This window comes from Scomber japonicus, chromosome 17 (assembly GCF_027409825.1).
Source record: "Scomber japonicus isolate fScoJap1 chromosome 17, fScoJap1.pri, whole genome shotgun sequence".
Classification (NCBI taxonomy): domain Eukaryota; kingdom Metazoa; phylum Chordata; class Actinopteri; order Scombriformes; family Scombridae; genus Scomber; species Scomber japonicus.
This window is the reverse complement of record NC_070594.1, coordinates 3,928,809-3,950,563: the sequence shown is the minus strand read 5'-3', so window position 1 is coordinate 3,950,563 and position 21,755 is coordinate 3,928,809. Positions and strand designations below refer to the sequence as shown.

General features: G+C 40.0%; 1 protein-coding gene across 1 annotated transcript; it reads left to right on the top strand.

Moving 5' to 3' along the window:
* Nucleotides 1-7,186: 7,186 nt before the first annotated feature.
* slc22a2 (solute carrier family 22 member 2) lies at nt 7,187-14,513 on the top strand. The gene is made up of 11 exons (XM_053337086.1): nt 7,187-7,671; nt 8,748-8,851; nt 9,179-9,333; nt 9,831-9,999; nt 11,017-11,131; nt 11,346-11,446; nt 12,494-12,708; nt 13,091-13,199; nt 13,307-13,419; nt 13,855-13,954; nt 14,124-14,513. Exons 1-11 carry the CDS (start codon nt 7,267-7,269, stop codon nt 14,215-14,217), a joined length of 1,680 nt encoding a protein of 559 aa, XP_053193061.1. The 5' UTR covers nt 7,187-7,266; the 3' UTR covers nt 14,218-14,513.
* The last annotated feature ends 7,242 nt before the right edge of the window (nt 14,514-21,755 follow it).

Genomic DNA, 21,755 nt, shown 5'->3' with positions numbered 1-21,755 from the left:
TTCAGCACTTTATCGTAGCATTGATAAACTGAAAATGATTCTTTTTGGCCATTTAGGACATTTATATATGATTAGATAATTGTGGTGAGATGTTGAGTCGGGGTCGCTGGTGAAGTGGAAACAGACGCAGTGAAGTGACGATGAAGTGAAGTGAAGCGAAAGTGTCGGCTTGTGTTGTTTCTTTAAAGGGAATCAATTATCTTCTTTTTTTTTTTCGCCGTTTACAGTTGCGATAATAGAAGAGATTTTTTTTCTTTTCTTTCTTTCCCTTTAATTAAAAAAAAAAAAAAATTTAAAAAGAAAGCACGATGCCTTCCTGATGATGAATTTACTTTTTTTGCATTTTCATCGTTGAATCATGATGTCCGACGATAGATTGACGTCTTTTTTTTTTTTTTGTTTTTTAGTTTTTTTGGGTCTTATTTTGATCATGAGACATTGTACATAGATGATAATGTTCTACAATATGGACGTTTTTGTTCGTTTGTCTATTTTTCGTCTTCACCGGTGAATTTTGCTCACGCGTTTTTTTTTGGATTATTTAAATGGTTGTCCGAGCTGATTTATTATGTGTCCGTGTCTATGTGTTGAATGTGTGTGTGTGTGTGAGTGTGTGTGTGAAAATTAGAGATGGCCTTATGTATGAATGGACGGTTCGGTGACGACGGAGGTTATCGGAAGTCGTTACGAAACTCGAGATGTTTAGTTTGACGTGTTTTTTTTTTTTTCGTTAGTGTGTGTTTTTGTCTGAAGTCCCTCTCTCCCCGCCAAAGCCATATTTCTACAGCCGCCGCCGCCGCCGCTGGTGCTGCTGCTGGCGCTAATGTTCGGAAGTTCGTAAAAAAAAATGTCTCCGCTTGCACTCAATCATGTCGTACATTAAGTATACGCTCAGTTTTTGGTATTCAAGTCTGCGATTATTATTTTTTTCCTTTTTTATGTCTCTTGTAGCAGCCAATATCGTAATAACGGCCAATAACGTAAAAATGGCCAATAACGTAAAAATGGCCAATAACGTTAATATTTTGCCCATTTTATGTGTAATAAAGCCAATATCGTAATAACGGCCAGTAACATATTAATGGGTGACAATGTAATAATGGCCGATAACGTAATCTTAGCCGATAACGTAATAATGGTCCGATAACGTAATAATGGTCTGATAACGTAATCTTAGCCGATAACGTAATAATGGTCGATAAGGTATTAATGGCCTATAATGTAATAATGGCCGATAACGGAATCTTAGCGGCTAACGTAATAATGGCTGATAACGGAATCTCTGCAGCTAACGTAATAATGACCAATAACGTAATAATAGCCAACAACGGAATCTTAGCCGATAACGGAATCTTAGCCGATAACGGAATCTTCCGATCTGTTATCGGCTTTATTATTTTTTAAACAGGCAAAATTATTACGTTATCGGCCATTATTACGTTATCGGCCATTATTACGTTATTAGCTATTATTACGTTATCGGCTGTTATTACGTTATTGGCTGCTACATCCCTGCTTCGAAAGTGAAATTTTTAACTCCAACGTAAAAAGCCAAGTCCGTGTCATGTGCCGAAAGCAGCCCTCCCACCCCTCCCCCCCCTCATTTTTTTAATCATAATGCATGACGACACCAAGTGAGACAAAAAAGAAAGAAGCTAGCTAGAGGCATAAAATCGTTTCGGGGAATGCAGTCGAATCACCATTTAACAATTTTTTTTTTAACCTGCTCAGTAATTCAAACTAAAAGTTCTCCCGGAGGACGTTTGTGCGGCTTTCATAACTCACCCACATATCTCCGTCAGCAGTATGAAATCAGACACAGTATAAACACGCAGAGTATTTTTTTAACGCTCCATTGTTCCCTCTTTTTTTTTTTTTCTTTTCTTGCACCATTCAACCCTTTCTGTTATTTACACTGGAATGAAACTTTGGTGAATTTACAAAAACTCGTGAAAATAGAAAAATACAGCAGCTAAAATAAAATGACGTTCTCCCAGATTAGAGATTAGAGTCCAGCAGGAAGCAGGAAGTAGGTTTAATAAAGCCGAAACAGAAGAGGATGCAGAATATTGATCAGCAACTATTTATTTATTGATTATCGATTAATGCCAAACACTTGATGGAACCAGATTCTCCAACATATCTCAAATCACAGTAAGCTTGAAATGAATCTTATTAATAATGAAGCTGGAAACTATTTTGCTAATTAATTCATATTTAAATCTTATAAAGTCATTTTGCTGCTATAAAGGAAGTGATTTTAAGACGTCTCCTTGACTGATGAGCATTTCTCATAATTTTCTGACATTTAAAAAAAAAAAAATTAAATAATGAATTGATGAATCTAAACTATCTCCTTTCATCTCCTCTGATTGATTACTGGTTTAATTCTCACTTTAGCACCTTTATAACCTTTTTGGAGAGTGTGTCATTTTTATATTGAGTAGCTATTTAACCCTCCTGTCGTCCTCCCGGGTCAAATTGACCCCATCTGTTTTGACTGTTCCTTCCACCTTTCCTTCCTTCCTCCCTTCCTTATTTTGTTTGTTTGTTCGTTCCTTCCCTCCCTCCTTCTCTCGTTCCTTCTTTCTTTCTCCCTTCCTTCCTCCTCCCTCCTTTCCTTCCTCCTTCCTCCCTTCCTTCTGTCCTTCCTTCCTTCCCTGCCTCCTTCTCTCCTTCCTTCCTTCCTTCCCACCCTCCCTCCTTCTTTCTTTCCTCCCTCCCTCCGACCTACCTTCCTTCCTTCCCTCCCACCTTCCCTCCTTCCTTCCTTCTTTCTCCCTTCCTTCCTTCTTTCTCCTTTCTCCCTTTCCTTCCTTGACTCTAGGACGACAGGAGGGTTAAAAAAATGACATTCGGCACATTTGATTGATCGTTTAAGGTACGAAGGGAAGGATGAGAGTAGCTTCACTGCCGGGATTTATCAGTATTCAACTCCAAAGATCTAAAAGTCTAAAACCATAATGCATCAACGCGCTCCTACAGTAGTCATCATCATTGCTAAAATCTCTAATCTATCAATTAACAAGAGAAGCTTCACCATTCAGGGTATTTCTAAAAGCTTTCTACACTAAATTTTGTTAAACAAGCTTTTGTATGATGCCACAGACAAAAAAAAAAAAAAAAAAAAGGGTGTATTAGCGTTGGGAAACATCAGTATTTTATAATCGGAAGAGTTTGGGGTTGTGCCATAATGATGAAATTTAGAAAAAACCAATCCTCTTCATCATCATCATCATCATCTTCACTGTCCCGCTGCTGTAGGTGTTCAGTTAATAATCATCACATGAAGTATCACGAAATATTAAACCTTTGAGTGAAAGAGTCAAGCATTTAACCCTTGTGTCGTCCTCCCGGGTCAAATTGACCCCATCTGTTTTGACTGTTCCTCCCTCCCTGCCTTCCTTCCGTCCTTCCTTCCTTCCTTATTTTGTTTGTTCCTTCCTTCCTTCTGTCCTCCTTTTTCTCCCTCCCACCTACCTTCCTTCCTTCCCTCCCTCCTTCTCTCCTTCCTTCCTTCCTTCCCACCTTCCCTCCTTCCTTCTTTCCTCCCACCCTCCTTCCTTCCTTCTCCCTTCCTTCCTCCTCCCTCCTTCCTTCTTTCCTCCCTCCCTCCCACCTTCCTTCCTTCCCTCCTTTCCTTTCCTTCTTTCTCCTTTCCTTCTTCCCTTCCTCCCTCCTTTCCTTCCTTCTTCTTCTTCCTAACTTCCTTCCTTGACTCGAGGACGACAGGAGGGTTAAGCGTGGATTGATATTACTCATTTATGTTTTACGATCTTTGTCAATAAAGTTTTATTGATAGTAAAATAAATCTTGTCTTTGGTAGCATACAGAAGGAATGTGTTAATTATAATACTTGGTAGATATAAAGCAGGTTTCCATTGAACAGATAAATCAGTTTCAGGTACAAAAGGACCTAAATGAGATGTAAAACCATATTTATGATTATTAAAATATCATTTTCAGTAGAGTAAAAACTTAAAAAATGAATCCGAGCCTGCTCCGACGGACTTGAAGGTGATTTTTTTTGTTTAGTTTTGGGAGGTTTTTTTTACATTTTAGCATGTGACGTTCCTCTGAAAAGCAATTTGTGACCCTGTCTGGGAGGTTTTTTGTTTTTTGGGGGGTTTTTTTTGAACTGGCATCTATCTGTGTTTGGCACTTTGTAAATCATCTCTTCCCGAGGAGACGTGGTAGCACTCCTCATTGCAGAGAGAAGCCGATGGTACCATTTCTATGTGACGTCCATATTTCCATCCTCCTCGCATAAAGTCTGTTTCTGCTGTATTTAAAGCACCAAAGTTTGTGTGGCTCTTCTGCATGGTACTGTACTGAACCCTCTTGTTTCCTAATGAAGGTATAAAAAAAAAAAAAGGACATTCTTGTGCTTTTTTTCTTGTCCACACCTAAAAAGCAGAGATACTAATTCACTGTCTGAAGTTTGAAATCGAGACTGAAATTTTACAACCAGCTGGGAGAAGTAAAAGCAAACTAAAAAAGCACAAGAACTTTACTGGGATGATTCAGTACTATGGGAGATCATTATTATGGTTTAGTTGGTGTAAGTTATGTTGTCTGATATGTTGGGATTTTTTTTTTCAGCTCTTTGCCTGTTTTTCCTATTTAAAAAGAATATTGATGTAAAAATATTGCATTATTTGAATAAATAAGAGATCCGCTGTTATAAATGTTGTGGTTTGATTCTCTGTGACTGACAAGAAAGAAAGAAAGAAAGAAAGAAGAATGAATGAATAAGGAACTGAGACCTGAAAGAAAACACATTTAAGCATAGACTGTAAAAAAGAAAGAAAGTAAGAAAAAATCCAATTTTGAAGTCTTGAGTTTGCATTCTGACGGCAGCCATCTTGGATTTTTGGAGCCGGAAAGGACCGTATTTTACAAGAGTGGGCAGCTGACCCTAATGCTGGGTCCTTCTTCCTTCTTTCCTTCCTCCGTCCCTCCCTTCATTTCTTCCTTCCTTCCTTCTCTTTCCTTCCTTCCTTTCCTTCCTCCCTCCCTTCTTTCTTTCCTTCCTTCCTCCCTTCCGTCCTTCCTTCCTTCTTTCCTCCCTCCCTTTCTTCCTTTCTTCCTTCCTTCATTCTTTCATCCCTCCTTCTCTCTTTCTTTCCTCCCCCTACCTTCCTCCCTTCCTTCTTCCTTATTTCCTTCCTTTCCTTCCTCTCTTCCTTCCTTCTTTCCTCTCTCCCTCCTTCTCTATTTCTTTCCTCCCCCTCCCTTCCTTCTTCCTTCTTTCCTTTCTTTCCTTCCTTCTTCCTTCCTTCATTCATTCCTTTCCTCCTTCCTTCTCTCTTTCTTTCCTCCCCCTACCTTCCTCCCTTCCTTCTTTCTTCTATCCTTCTTTCCTTCCTTCCTCCCTTCCTGTTTTCCTTTCTCCCTCCCTCCTACCTTCCTTCCTTGACTCGAGGACAACAGGAGGGTTAACTCTTTATCAATCAGCTCAAGCTCATCAAGGGCTTGATAACGAGCTAATCTTTAGAATCAGGTGTGTTACAGTGGGGATTACCTAAAACATGCGGGGCGGTACAACCAAACCCTGAACGAGACATCTAGGCGACCAAAATGTTAAATTAAACTTTAATGAACTAAAATCAGACAGAATCTGTGAATCTGGAGTGACGCCATGGTTATGTTACCTAACCAACATTATCACTGCAGTTGTGACGTGTCAATCATAACGTCTCTAAAACATACCTCTGCTTTATTATCAAATTTAAATTCAATTGGACCATAATTTACCAAATTAACATTGTGCTGTATTGATGAAGATTTGAAACTAGAGATTGAGACCATCAAGTCATTAGGAAACTGTTTCCTGAGGTAATAAAGTTGAGTGGGGAAAGTGGGGAGTCTGACTTCTATTTGGAGTTAGTGGAGTCACCCCCTAGTGGCCATTGGTGAAATTGCAGGTGTCAGGCTCTTTTGCACTGGCTGACCTAAAGCTTGTATTTAAGTCTACAAACTACAAACTTTTAAAAGCAATATAAGACAGATCTGCATAATGAAAGGATTTGATTTGGATTTTGCTCCAAATCACTTTAAACTTGACTTGGCCTTGTTTGATTTGAGACTCGACTCAGACATGTATTGAATGACATGAGAGTTTTGTTTAGACCTCTCTCAAAGGGGTTGAGATTTATCTTGAACTTGTTTCAAAAGGGATTGTGGTCTGAATTTAACGTGTCTGGGATTACTTCAGACTTGGACTTGTTTTGAATGACTCAAGACTTAAAACAGATTTGTTTTAGAGACCTTGAAATTCGGCATGGGCCTTTCTCGAAGGACTTGAGACTTTACACTTGTCTTGGAAAGCTCCCAAATTATCTTAGACTTGATATAAACTCATCCATATGGCTCAAGACTTGACTTGATTGACTAGAAACCTCACAAGGACATGACTTGAGACTAGACTCATCTCACAGATCTCAAGACTTGACTTGGACTTGTCTCGAAGAACTTGAGGCTTGATTCTAACTGACAATGATTGACTTGACGATTGACTTGAGTCTTGGGCTTGTCTCCAAGGATATGAGACTTGAGACGTGATTTGAACTCAGAAGTTCAACAGACGACTCTTATCAGCTATTGGTCACATTAAATCAAACAAATAATATCATAAGATAAGTGTCCAATAAAACCAATAAAACTGACCAATAAAAAGCTGTATATGTGCAACCTTGAACCTTTTAATGTTGCAGTACATCAAGAAGTTGCATTTTTTGTTTTCCAGAGAAAAAGAAATATGAAGTTGATTCATTATTTTGCTGTCTTTACATATTCATTTGGATCCAATGTGTGATATTACATTTAAAACGTGATAAGGGTTAATTTATTCATCATTCCTGCCAAATCTTCATGTCTAACTGATTTCCCAGAAACGAGACAGACATGTTAACTGATTGACAGCATTACTGACTGTGTATTCATGAGATGCAGAGACAATGTGTACAAGCAGGCCCATGTGTCTCTGTTGGTGTCTTTATGTTAATTAACCAGTGGGCAGTCCATGGAGGCTCCTTGCCAGCTTCAAGTGAGACAATTGTAGTATGACGTCCGAAAAAAAGTGATAGCAAACATGTTTTAATGCTCTGCTGCACAGCCTGTAGACCTTTGCTCCTGTTTGCCTTGTTAAAAACCCAGAGGACAGACATTTCAGCAGCCAGTCTGTGGTGTGGAGACACTCTGGAGACACTTCAAATTGGCCAGAGTCCTCATTCCTAATCTACTCCAACAACACCAGCCACAACCATGACCACCTTTGACGATATCTTGGAGGAAGCTGGGAAGTTTGGCCGCTGCCAGAAGCGCATCTTCGCCCTGATGTGTATGGTGTCCATGCCCTGGGCCGGTGTCTACGTGGGTATCGTGTTCCAGGGTTTCACCCCAGATCACTGGTGTAAAGACTCTGCTGTGGTGGAGAGGAGGCAGGGGTGCGGCTGGAGCGTGGCAAACAGTCGCAGGCTGACGGTGCCTGTGGTCAACAACTCTGGAGAGCTGCAGCCCAGCACATGTGAGCAGTATGAGGTGAACTGGAACACAACATCGCTCACATGTGATACAGAAGAACTGGACCTCAGCAAAGTTCCCACAACTGCCTGCAAAGAAGGCTGGGAGTATGGAGACTATGAGGGAAGGCAGTCCTTTGTTACTGAGGTAAGAAGAGATTTAATGGGGAGGTTGTTGCACTAACAAGAAGATATGAAAATTATGTTAATTTCAATTCTGTTTTGTCTTGATTTGTGCATTTTTAAGGATTTTTTGGCCTTCAGAAAACCACTTGTGTAAGCTCAATAGAAAACATACCAATCAGATTATAGCAGTAGGGTGAAATTTAAAAGTAGTAGCAATTGACTTGTCAAATACATAAATTTTATATATATGAAAATGCAAAGACGGTCAGAAACACACTTAATGATAATACCCTGTTGGAAAAGTTAAGAACAACATAAAACTGACAGTAAATGAAGTGCAGGCTCAGTCAAAGCAACTGCAGACAGACAGAGAACAAAACCTGTTTCACGGTGGATGTATTAGCATGTTAAAACAGGAAAAGCAGGTGTCGAAAAATAAATGTAATGATGGCTGAATTCCAGTTTCAGTGTCCTGGTTTTATGCATGTTAGCACAACAGAACAGAGCCATTGTTCATGTTGAGCTTTTCCTACAAAGACAGTCACAGTAGCTGTTGTATGAAAGGCTCATTGAGGAGGAGAGAGGTGTGAGATGTTTTTTAAGTAACATTGCAGCAAGTTACACAAGACTGTTGCTCTGATAGTTCACTGAGTTTTGTGACTATAATAGTAATGATTGTAAAAGTGTAATTTTGTAGAGCACATTTCATACAAAAATTAAATATAATGTGCAAGAAAGATGCAAGAATAGGAACATTGTAAAGCATTATTTATTATAATTATTATTATTATTATTTGTACAGCACACTTTAAATATAGTGCAAGTCAGAATATAGCAATAGAGAATTTTAAAGAAGTAGCTACTGACATGTCATTTTTGATATATTTTATATATATGAAATGCTGTTTTGTAACAAAAACCAAGGTAATCTTAAAGATATGAGACACAGTAGAGATTTTTAAAAGAACAAATATATTTCTGATAATGAAGTAAGTCTTCATTATAGTAAGTGAGTTTTGAGACTTTCTGCAAAAACATGAACTAATCTAAATCGCTAGACTTAATTATTGACATTGTGTGTTTGTGTGTTTGTTCCAGTTTGACCTGGTGTGTGCTGATGCATGGTTGGTGGACATGTACCAGGCCACGCTCAATATCGGCTTCCTGGTTGGGAGTATCGCCATCGGTTACCTGGCTGACAGGTAAAGCTGAGTGATAACCGAGTTCACCTTCAGACACATACATAAAGTTTTATAACATTTCTTTGCTCATATTTGTTCTTAAACGTTTGAGAGACACTAAGAGGATAAGTACAGAGGCTCTGAGGTGCAAAACACAGCAACATTACAGAAATAATTGAGTATTTTTCACCTAAATATTGAAGATAAGATTCAAAAAATGACCAAAAGAAGAAGTCCCACTCCTATTAGACCCATGCCACAAGTTTTCCTTGAGAGGAATCATATATTAAATGTTAGTAAACAGCTTTGAAGATGCTAAATTGTGTGCGTTTGTTTCTCCGTCTCCAGGTTCGGCAGGAAAATGAGCTTCCTGATGTCCAACCTGCTGAACGGGATCGCTGGGATCCTGGTGGCCGTGGCTCCAAACTACGTGTCTCTGCTGGTGTTCAGGACTTTCTACGGGTTTGGAGTGAAGGGCGGCTGGGTGGCTGGATATGTGCTGAGTAAGAAAAAACATTCAATCAATCAATCAATCAATCTTTATTTGTATAGAGCTAAATCACAACAAAGTCATCTCAAGGCTCTTTACTCATAGAGCAGGTCTAAACCGAACTCTTCAGGTTTAATTTTAAAGAGACCCAACATTCCCACATGAGCAAGCACTTGCTCAGAGGTGAAAGACAACTCCGGGGAAGAAGTTTAGCTTATTGAATGCATTAATAGGAATGTTAATGGATATAGATGGATGGATAGAGAGAGAGAGAGAGAGAGAGAGAGAGGAGGAGAGAGGAGCTCAGTGCATCATGAGAGTCCCCTGGAGTCTAAGCCTATAGCAGCATAAACCGGCCCTAACTATAAGCTTTATCTAAAAGGAAAGTTTTAAGCCTTCTCTTATTATTTATCCCTCACTGTCTCATGCACATCATCTTAAACTCATGCACAAGTGTCAAACCCTCACACCTTAACCCTCACTACTTCTTTTCTTCTTCTTCTTCCTCAGTCACGGAGATCGTCGGGGTCGAGTACAGGCGAACCGTGGGAGTCGTTTACCAGATGTTCTTCAGTGTCGGCATCCTCATCCTCCCTCTGCTCGCCTACTTCATCACTGACTGGCGCTGGCTGCAGGTCGTCATCACTGCCCCTTACATCCTCTTCCTGTCCTACTACTGGTGAGAAATACTCCTTTTTGTTTTTGTTTTTTTTAAGTATATTTTTTGGGCTTTTTTTTGCCTTTAATGTTCAGGACAGTGTAGAGAGACAGGAAACAGGAGGCAGAGAGGGAGGAATGACACGCAGGATAAGACCTCTCGGCTGGGGATTCGAACTGGGGTTGCCTGCAACGAGGACTATAGCCTCAACACATGGGGCGGGTGTGCTACCCGCTGAACTATGCTCAACCCACTCCTTTTTGTTTTAATTTTATGCTTCATACACATAGACTGTATAAAAGAAATGGACGTAACATCCGTGACATCACCCATTGGTTTGTGGACTGCTGCTCGGAAGCCAATAGTTTCGAATCTAGGCAGCGCCATCTTGAAAATTCCAGGTGCATGCTGGGAAAAATAAAAACACGGATTCTACTTATATGGGCATGAGGCAGGGCCATTGGCGGAGCCATGGTCGGAGCGGGGAGGTTGCTATGGTTGCGAGGGCTGGATCTCGAGGACATTGGTCAATCAACCTGTCAATCAGGACGTAGCCACGCCCTAATGCATACCCTGCTTTATCGTCACATATAAAATCAGGGAGGTAAAAATGTCCCAAATGAACATCATACTGCATTGAAGAAGGCTTTAAACTAGCGATTGAGACCATAAACACATTTTGAAAACGTTTACTGAGGTTAGAAATCAAGTGAGAAGTTGGTGAATTCTCCATTGACTTGTATAGAGACAGTCGCCCCCTGGTGGCCTTTTGCTAGAATGCAGCTCTAAAGTTACTTTTGCATTGGCTTCATTTCAGAGGACCAGAACTCCCCTCCTGTTCATATAGAAACATAAGTCTTAAAATTCCAGTATGTCAAACATTAAAATTTCATAGTATCATATTTTTGCAGTTTTGTCACAGTTTTTTGGCAAATGATACCAATCTGTATGTATATTTGTGAGCATTTTAGTATATAACACATAGTAAAAATGCATTCGCTGGGAAACTAATGTAATGGTTTGGTTGTGTATTTGCAGGTTAATCCCAGAGTCTCCCAGATGGCTGCTGTCACAGAACAGAAAGGCCCAAGCGGTAGAGATCACAGAGGCCATGGCCAAAGAAAACAAGAAGACTCTGTCCAAGAACATCGAGGTACGTTAGCTAGAAAACACACAAACACACACACCAGATCATACTGTGTTCAGACATAAAGACAAAATCTACGAATCAGTTTAAATCTTGGATATTAAACACACAGAATCACTGATAACAACAGTCACTTCCAGGTAGAAAACTGCAGCAAACTTCTTTATTTCTTCTATATTTTTTATTGCTGCTATATTAATAAAGTTTGATTAATTTCCAGACTCTGACAGATGATAACGCAGACACCACCACCGCTTCCTTCATGGACCTGATCCGAACTCCAAAAATGAGAAAACACACATTTATTCTCAGCTATAACTGGTGAGTGTTCAGCTGAATTCTCACATTTATCTTAGCCTTAATCGGTCTGAAGTGTAGAAGATTTTAGGGACACTTATACAGTTATTACATCTTCTCCTCCATTTCTATTATCATTATTAATATTCATTTTTTAAACTGGGTTAAGGAGCCAACTCCTTTTTTAGTCTATAGTTATTTATTTTTGTCAGTATTTTATTCTACTTTTATTTATTTTCCCCATTGATCCTCATAATTATAATTATATATATGTTTTATTTGATAGTAATTCTCTAATTCTCTATAAAAACACTTTTAAATGTGCAGTATGAATAAATTAACTTAACTATCGACAGTTTAACCCTTGTGCCGTCCTCCCGGGTCAAATTGACCCCGTCTCTTTTGACTGTTCCTTCTTCCCATTTTCTTTAATTTTTCCTTCCTTCTTACCCTCCTCCCCTCTTTCTCTGCTCCCTCCTCCTTCCATCCTTCCTTCGTCCCTCCCTCCCTCCCTCCTTCTTTCTTTCCTTCCTCCCTCCTTACTTCCTTCCTCCTTACTTCCTTCCTTCCTCCCTTCCTTACTTCCTTCTCTCCTTACTTACTTACTTCCTTCTTTCCTTCCTTCTCTCCTAAATTCCTTCCTCTTTTCATCCTTACTCCTTTCCTTCCTTCCTCCCTCCCTTCCTCCCTCCCTCCTTACTCCTTTCCTTCCTTCCTCAATTCCTTCTCTCCTTACTTCCTTCCTCTTTTACTCCTTCCTCCTTTCCTTCCTTCCTCCTGTCCTTCCTTCTGTCCTTCCTTAACCTGAGGACAACAGGAGGGTTAAAAAAGAAAAGATCAATTATTCATGTCACATGGCTTTGCCTGAAAACACACTTTACTACTAAACTGCTAGTAGCTATTATAAATTAGCTTCACTTTTAAGCAATATTCAAACAATGAAAGAACTCCTCCAGACATGATTATAGTCATATTAAAATACTATAATTTACATCTAATGTGGATTTTTCACCCAAAAAAAGTTCAAGTGTCTCCATGTTTGTGGTAGTTGACGTTGTTTCTCTTCCCCAGGTTCACCAGCGCTGTGGTCTACCAGGGTTTGATCATGAGGCTCGGCATCCTGGGAGGAAACGTCTACATCGACTTCCTCATCTCCGGCCTGGTGGAGTTCCCCGCCGCCTTCCTCATTCTTTTTACCATCGAACGCATCGGCCGACGCATTCCCTTCGCCTCCGCCAACATCGTAGCTGGAGCCGCCTGCTTCATCACCGCCTTCATCCCCGACAGTGAGTCTTAGAGGAAATTATAGGTCTAATTATTTGCTATATAAAGATATAATAGCTTCCTGAGCAGAGAATAAAGTCACACTCCATCTGTGTGTGCTGTAATCTGAACTTCTCTGTTTTTGCCTGTACAACTGCTTTGCCTTCCATCCATCCATCCATCCATCCATCCATCCATCCACCCACCCACCCTTCCATCCATCCATCCATCATCCATCCATCCATCCATCATCCATCCATTCACCCACCCTTCCATCCATCCACCCATCCATCCATCTATACCCATCCATATATACCCTTCCATCCATCCATCCATCCACCCACCCTTCCAGCCTTCCATCCATCCATCCTTCCCTCTAATAAAACATTTGTCTCTCTCTTGCAGGCATGTTCTGGTTTAAGACAGTGGTGGCCTGCATCGGTCGGCTGGGCATCACCATGGCCTTTGAGATGGTTGTGTTCGTTAACACTGAGCTCTACCCAACATTTGTCAGGTGAAATGTTTTCTGAATATCATCAGTTCATATATTAAATGATGATGATGATGATGAAGACTCTGACTCTCAGTACTGACCCTGATCTGTTGTTTTTTTGTATTCAGGAACCTGGGAGTGTCCGTGTGCTCGACTCTGTGTGACATTGGAGGCATCGTAGCTCCCTTCCTGCTCTACAGGCTGGCTGTCATTTGGCTGGAGCTGCCACTCATCATCTTCGGTGGGTTTCATAGTATTTATTTTATTAAAAAGTTGTGGTTCTTCTACTTTACTTGAGTTTATGCTACTTATTTTACTTTTTTACTCCACTACATTTTTTGACACTTCCAGTTATGAGCTACTTTTTGGATTAAGATTACCCTAAAATGATATATTTTAAAGATGTACTATAGACTATGCTACTTAAAAAAAGGGTATTATTATAATTAGAAAAAGACATGATACACTTATAATATCATGCAGTACTTCTACAAATAACTTCTTCTATAGTACTTCTATAAATTTAACCAAAGTATATAAAGTTGTCCCCACATTGATGAAATAATTAAAATGATCTTCCATGTACTTTATTATTAGACTATATCGATAAATTTGGATGTGAAATGGACGATGTTAGAGATCATTAATAGTGATTGTCTTGTACTGTGATGTGCAGGCTCTCTAGCTTTCCTGGCTGGCGGTTTGGTGTTGCTGCTTCCTGAGACCAGAGGCGTGCCGCTGCCAGACACCATCGACGACATCGAGTTCCCAGAAAGGTGAGTTTCTACTGCTGAATCCATGCAGCAAGAAAAGACAAACACAAGGGTTTTTTGCCTAAATTGAATGTCTTTATCCCTCTGTCCTCTCTACTGTATATACTTGATACAGTTTCTGTCACTTTTCTCTCAATGATTAGACATAAATTTGTACTTTCTGTGTGTTTAGAGCGAAGGAGAAATTGATGCTGATGAACCAGCAGATGGCCAACCTGCTGCCCAACAAAGACGTATCGACCAACAAAGATACAGCAACTGTTTAAACTCTCTCTGTAACCAAAGTATTTATTTTTGTTGTTTCACAGTGTTGCTTGTCGTATGTTCAGTAATTCCTTTAGTTCATGTTTTTGACTGTGTTGCTCAGCTGTGTCAGTGTTTGTCTTTGTTTGTCTTTGACCCCCATCGCCTTCAAATATCATGTTTTAGATCAACTCCCTGTTTTTGTTTTGTGAATGATGTGAGATGAGTTATTGAAATATGTGTATTGTTATAAAGCCGTTTGCCATCAAGAGTTATAATTATTATAGAACTGTATCATTAAATTATTAAAGAGTTTGCTTTTAACAAAACTTTGACTCCAAGAGTTTTCATACAAAGTATTTAACCCTCCTGTTGTCCTCGAGTCAAGGAAGGAAGGGGGGAAGGGAGGAAGGTAGGGGGGAGGAAAGAAAGAGAGAAGGAGGGAGGAAGGAAAGGAGGGAGGAGGGAGGGATGGAGGAAGGAAGGAAGGAACAGTCAAAACAGACGGGGTCAATTTGACCCAGGAGGATGACAGGAAGGTTAAGAGGCCATTGCATTTTTTTATTTATATCATTTTAATCTACAAACAGACATTTGGGCTTTGGACCATTTTAACATGCTTTTGGGGAATGGTGCTCTAGTTTGCTGGCTGTGAAATAAGAATATGGCAAACATTACATTAAACTGTTTTAAGTCCTATTTATCGGATAGACTCCAGTTTGTACATGTTAATGGTAAATCCTCCATGCACACAAAGGTTAGACAAGGTGTTCCTCAGGGTTCAGTGTTTGGTCCAATTCTATTCACCCTATTCACCAATAAATACCCCCCCCCCCCACACACACACAGTTCTCAGGACAAATACTGGGGACATAACTTCAGTCCATTTATTGTATAACCCCAGAAACACACTTTAGGCATACTTTGAGAATTTGTTTTGGCTTGTGTTCAGGCTCATTCAATGATTGCATAATAATTCTTCCATTCTGCAGTTTATCTCCATTAAACAGTAACATGTTGCTGCCTCCACTGCAGCTTTAACTAATTCAACAGGATTCTTTTGGACTTTAGCTCTGGTCGAATTAGATTAGAAGAACACTGTGAATTTGAACTGCACTCAGTGATAATATACTAAACACAAAGAAGCACAATATTTGACTTTTTAAAAATTTCTGATTATTACACTGCAACTGAATGCTGGGATATCTGTACCTCTTTTCTGGTAGCTGAATATAATTTTGTCTCCCGCATCTCAGCCCCCTTTTAAAGCCAAGACAATGCAGGAAATCACACTGCCAACATCACTTACCAAAACTTGTGCCCACACTCTATCATATTAGATTAGATTAGATTTCTTTATTTGTACCCGCAGGTAAATTTGGCTCGCAGTGAGAGACATTCATACAAAACAGAAAAATGAAAACAGTAAAATAGCCACACAACTCATCATCATCTCCATCATCATTCCATGCTGCGTCATAAAGTGCATTAAATATGTAGGGTGGCTACCCTAAAAGTGCATGGCATAAAGTGCGTAAGTGCATAAGTGCACTCATCATCATCAACACAGTCATTGTCAACATCAACATCATCATCATCATCAACTCCCCAACCATCATCAAGGGATCACAAGTTCTTATTGAGATGTATGATGGCTGCAGGGACGAAGCTAGACCTGTGCCTTTTAGTTTTGGTCCTAGGTACGGTGTACCTGCGGCCAGATGGGAGGAGCAGGAAGTCTCTATAGAGGGGGTGAGATCTGTCTCCTAAAATGGAACCAGTGAGCCGCTGCAGCTGTCTTACATACAGGGCTTCTGGGCTAAGCTGTGTCTCACCGATCGTCCTGCTAGCCCATTTGACGACCTGGCTCAGTGAGTTCCTGTTTTTTAAAGACAGGTTGCCAAACCATGCCACCATACAAAAAGAAATGACAGACTCAATAAAAGCACGGTAGAACAGCTTCATCAGTGATCTGTCAACATGAAAGTGAGACAGTTTCCTTAAACAGAAAAGACGCTGGTGTCCCTTCTTACACACAGCTTCACAATTTTCATCAAAGGTAAGTTTAGTGTCTATGATTGTACCCAGATACTTGTAAGATTGTACAAGTTCTACTGTCTGACCTTTGATGTATGTGACTTCATGTGGAGGGGCTTGCTTCCTAAAATCGATCTTCATATCCTTGGTCTTTTTTGTGTTTATCTCTAAATGGGACTCCTCACACCACTCTATAAAATGGTTGACAACCGGACCATGACCTGTCTCTCCTGCCTGTAACAGGCTGATGATGACTGTGTCGTCTGCATATTTCATAATGGTTCTCCTATCAAACCCACTCTGACACATGTTAGTGTACAAAATAAAAAATACAGGGGACAAAACACAACCCTGTGGGGAACCTGTGGAGGAGCAGACCTGGTCAGATAAGGATCCATTAACCCTCACTTTCTGTGTTCTATTAGTCAGGAAGTCAAGGGACCAACCCACGATATTCTTACTCAGGCCAAACTGTTCTAGGAGCCTCTTTGCTAAGATGTGGGGCTGCATTGTGTTAAAAGCCGATGAAAAGTCGATAAATAAAAGTCTGACGTGTGAGCCGACTTGCTCAACATGTTTGACAATCTGGTTGATCAGGGTAACTGTAGCATCCTCTACCCCTCTGTTTGGTCTGTATGCAAACTGCATTGGATCTAATGCCTGCCCTGCTACTTCCAGGATCTTGGTCTTGACAAGTCTCTCAAAAGATTTCATGACTACTGATGAGACAGCCACCGGTCTTAGATCGTTTAGGACCTTGGGGCAGCTGACCTTTGGGACAGGGACTACTACTGTATCCTTCCAGATTGCAGGGACATGTTGAGACTGTAAGGATTTGTTAAAAATAAAGTGAAAGATAGGGCTCAGTTCTCTGGCACAAGATTTAAGTACACGTCCACATATGTTGTCTGGACCGTGACTCTTGTTTACTTTAACTGAGAAAAAGGCCTTTTCCACATCTCTGAGGTCTATATTAAAATGCTGGTCATCCGTCAGTTCATGCCTCAGCTCCTGGACCTCTGTATTAAAATCATGCTTATCGTCAAAACGATTGTAAAACCCATTAAGAGCATTTGCAAGCTCAGTGTCTGAGTTGAAGCCATCCATAGTAATCTGGCTACTCTTTGAGCTTTGGAGGCCTGCTATGGTTTTCATACTTGACCAAGCAGATCCAAGATTATTTGTAGCCATCTTATTCTCTAGCACAGATTTGTATTTCTGTTTGGCCTTTGAGATTTCTGTCTTCAGTTCTCTGTTAATTATGTGCAAGTCAGAGGAGGATGCTCCCTCTTTAAAAGCAGCTCTTTTTTTCTGTAGACTGGCCATCACAGATTTATTTACCCATGGTTTATTATTTGGATAAGTTTTCACCCGCTTACAAGGATATATGTGACTTATCATTTCTCAGCAAATTGGGAAGCAGAGGGGTGCAAAACCATGTTCAGTACAAGTTAACGCAGCTTTCAAGCTGTTTAAAATGACTATGGTTAACTAGCATTAGCCTGAAGCCATAAATCACAGCATTCATAATAATTAGCACAGTGCTAGAAAACCAGACAATATCAGCCTTATATTTTTCTCTCTCTCTCTCTCTCTCTCTCTCTCTGCTGGTGCCTGCCAAGTAGTCACCCTACTTGTATAACTGCATGATGGTCAAGTTTGCTCTCAACAATGCCATAATTGGCTTTCCTGTGGGTGGTAGTCTGTGCTTGACCTAATTTGAAAAAGGAAAATCCCCCAAATCTGCCACCACTTTCCAGAAAAAAGCCAGGTTATTGAACTGTATAGTTGATAAGGCAAATGATTAATTGTTTAAAGTTTGGAAACCGGATTGCCTCCAATATTATCAGCCGATATTCACTTAAAAATGTAATATCGGGAAGTATCGGTATCGGTTTTTATAACCGATGTTTGTTTCTTTAGGCTTCAGCCTTTCCGAGTCTGCCTGAACGCAGCATGGGACGTTTACCTTCGCGCGCTTGATGACGTAAAACAACAACAACACGCTAGACTCGCGCTAACCGTTGCTAACCGTTGCTAACAAGTTCATAGCGTCCACCGCCATGTACACGGACACACAAACAGAAACGAGCTTTACCTCCTCTTTATCGGTTTCTCTGTTATGTTTTCGGCCAGTCGCCTCTGTGGCGTCACCATCAGAGTCCGGTGGGTTCTACCTGGGTGCTACTCTGCTATGAGCCCCGTTTCCACTGCAGGAACTTTCCATAACGTAAGTTGAGTTTGTTCTCTTATTTTGCACAGACAGTGTTTACATGTGGAAAGCCATGTTGCATTTATGTTTGCATCCAGTGGAGTTTCACAATACAATTAGGCATGATGTGTTAATTCAACAGTATGAGATATGTTATGCTGTTATCTAACAGTGTTGGTGTAAAAAGGTTGCATATATCGGTATCGGGTGATATTCGGGCGGTATGGTAAATTAACCCCTTAGCATCCACCTGTTTTGGGTAATTTTCGCCTATTTGGCATACCCAAATGGAAAAGCTTATAACACAATAACTGCTAGTCCTAGATTCATGTATGATACCTCATTTGAAAGCTGACAAACTCTAGTTTCTGGAAATGTTCAGTATGTGGCACACACACAACCTAAACTACATCAGCTCAAACATGGCTCAAAAACATTTTTTTTGTCTTCGCCTAAACTATGCAATTTTTGAATAACAATAACTAGGCAATGCTTTATGCCAGGCATATACCACCATACCGCATACCTTCTACATCTTGTCAACCACAATGAAGTTTCAGACCTCTAGGCCTAACCTTATGAAAGTTATGGTGTTTTTAGTTAGTGGTGTCACTGGCGTTCCCAAACCTCTCCAAAACGTCTCCAAATGGCCAAATTGTGCCAAATGCATTTACTCACTTCTGTGACACTGGAAACACTGCTGAAGCATTTTGGTGACTATAAAACCTTTCACCATGGTTCAAAACACATTTTTTTACATATTCATTTGATGGGTGGTTGGAGGGGTCTCCACATGGGTTTTAGGTGGCTATATTGAAATATTGTCATGTGACAAGACACTACAGAATGCTAAGTAACAAAAATGACAGACTATACTGAACTGAATTTCAAACAAGGATTTTTTTTATTCTTCAAATGTACTAGTACTATATGTACAACTGTGCCAATATCAACAAAATATGAACAATGAATAAACTATACAAAATATACAGAATATGAACTAAATATGAATAACATACAAAAACCATAAAAAGTGTATAAAAGTAAAAAGTAATGCAAATACTGTTGGGTTTGGGGGTGCAGTACAACATAAGGTGGATGGGTGGGGGTGGGATGTTGATGCAGGTCCTTGGTCCAGGTGATGCAGAAGAGGATCGTTGACGCTTCTGACGACCGCCCACAGCAGGACAGGGGGGTTGGGGGTCTGCCTGCCTCAGTCTCAGGCTCCCAATCTACATCACTGTCAGTCTGTGACCTACAAATCACAATGTAATGCACAGATGTAAACAAATTATAGTAAAACAATTACACAAAAACATCAGAAAAATAACTGTAATAAACAGAATAACTGTATTGGGGTAATATACCCAGTGTCTGGGCATTCACAATAAATAAAAGCCTAATGTAAAGTCAATACAGTCAAAAAAAAAAATCAATTCAATTTGTTTACAAGCTTGATAAAAAAAATCTAAATAAAAGTGGAATTAGGGGCACACAAAGAAAGAGGTGGATTACATAACTTTAGTCCTACAGTTGAAACTACAGCTACCACGGGACAATTTGCAAAGTATTGTGCTGTGTAGTTGTCATTTAGTGGCTGGCAGCCATTTTGTGAAACGCTACTGTATTTTACAGTCTAAATAAGTCTAAATAAGCAGACCTCCTCCCCTCCCCCACCACTCCTTGGCTTTACTGTGTTGTTTTGATTTAGTGGCTGGCAGCCATTTTGTGAAACGCTACTTTACTGTACTGTTTTCACTTTATTCTACTGTACTTCTGAATAAGCAGAGACCCCCCACCCACTAACGTTAATTCAGCTTTCATTCATGGGTAAATAAATAAACAGATACAATCTATAAAGCATTATAAGATATATAAAGATACCGTTACTCACCGATCTAAGATGTAGTGAAGTCCGTCAGTAAACATCTCCTCTTTCTCAGAGTCATATTCACTATCTTCACTTTCTTCAGATACCATAACCATCTCCAAAAGCCTCCAAAGCCTCTTCCAGTACATACTTGGTCCTCTTTGTAGCTTTCGGCGTCGTAAAATATCCAAAATATCCGTAGAAAAAAGTTTAAATGTCCGGGCGACCGTGCGTCACTACTACGCTCATGCGCTATGCTCTGAGAAGTGAGACTGCAAGTTTGGTTACGCGGTGTCATAGTGTGGGTCATACTAACCCCCCCATGGACATGCCTACCATCGTTGGAAAGGTAAATTTATTGGCTACAATCCTGAATGATTGACATGTCGATAGCCAATAAGCCTAGGCTATACTAGGGCTGCAAAGAAAAGAAGACCGAGCCTATTGGTCCTCCTGGCTGGGAGCGCTTGGTCTCTTTCACGGGGTGTACCGGGATGAAAACTCAACAGAAAAAGATAGGGACACTTTTGTTTTGTAGGTAAGAAGATAAGGAAAACAAACATACCCAACAACACTATACAGGAACTAAGGAAAATATCGCTAAGGCTCAGGAAAGTTTGGATTTTATTTGACGAACAAAGTTGGCAGACGCTGAACAATGGACTTTACAGGACAATATTCAGAAGCTGGAATAATTTTATGAAAAACCATTTTGATACTTTTGATCAGTGGAGTCTTATGAACAGAATGAATATAAACAATTGAGGAATGGACACATAATTGGGCTTCAAGACTGCTTCAAAGGTAGGGAGTCGCTGTTTATTTTCTGTACCTCACGTTTACCATGCCTGTAAATATGAATGATTTATAGTTTGGTGCTCATGATGTCTGTAAAATCAACTGGATGGTTGTCTTGCGGAGACTCTAACCTTTCTAACGATGTATAGCATGTCCATATTGACGGAAGTTGAAGCTGTATATATTGCTGCGTATCATAATTTCTGCCGCGGGAGGGGCAAATCGCCCGCCGGCGGGCGAAGGATGTTAAGGGGTTAAGAGTTGGACCATATCGGATATCGGCAGATAAGCCAATATCGAGCATCCCTATTGCCGTTAAATTGTTTTGGGTTTTTTTCTGAAAGGAGTTTATTTCTCAGTAAAGTGTCCTGCACAGCATGTATCATGGTCACAATTTATTTTTTAATCTAAGGGATCCATATCAAGAAAAGTTTTGTGCAATTCCAGTGTAGTTTCTCTGTTTATGTAAGGTAGAAATGATCACCCAATTCTATGTTAGACCTTTTATCCATCTTCATTCCAATTTATTACCACAGGTTTTACACATATTTTTGGAAAATATAGCCAATAGGCCTCATTTAAAGAAATTATACATAATTTTTGAGTTGACCCAGGAGAACAACACAAGGGTTAAAATATGTTAT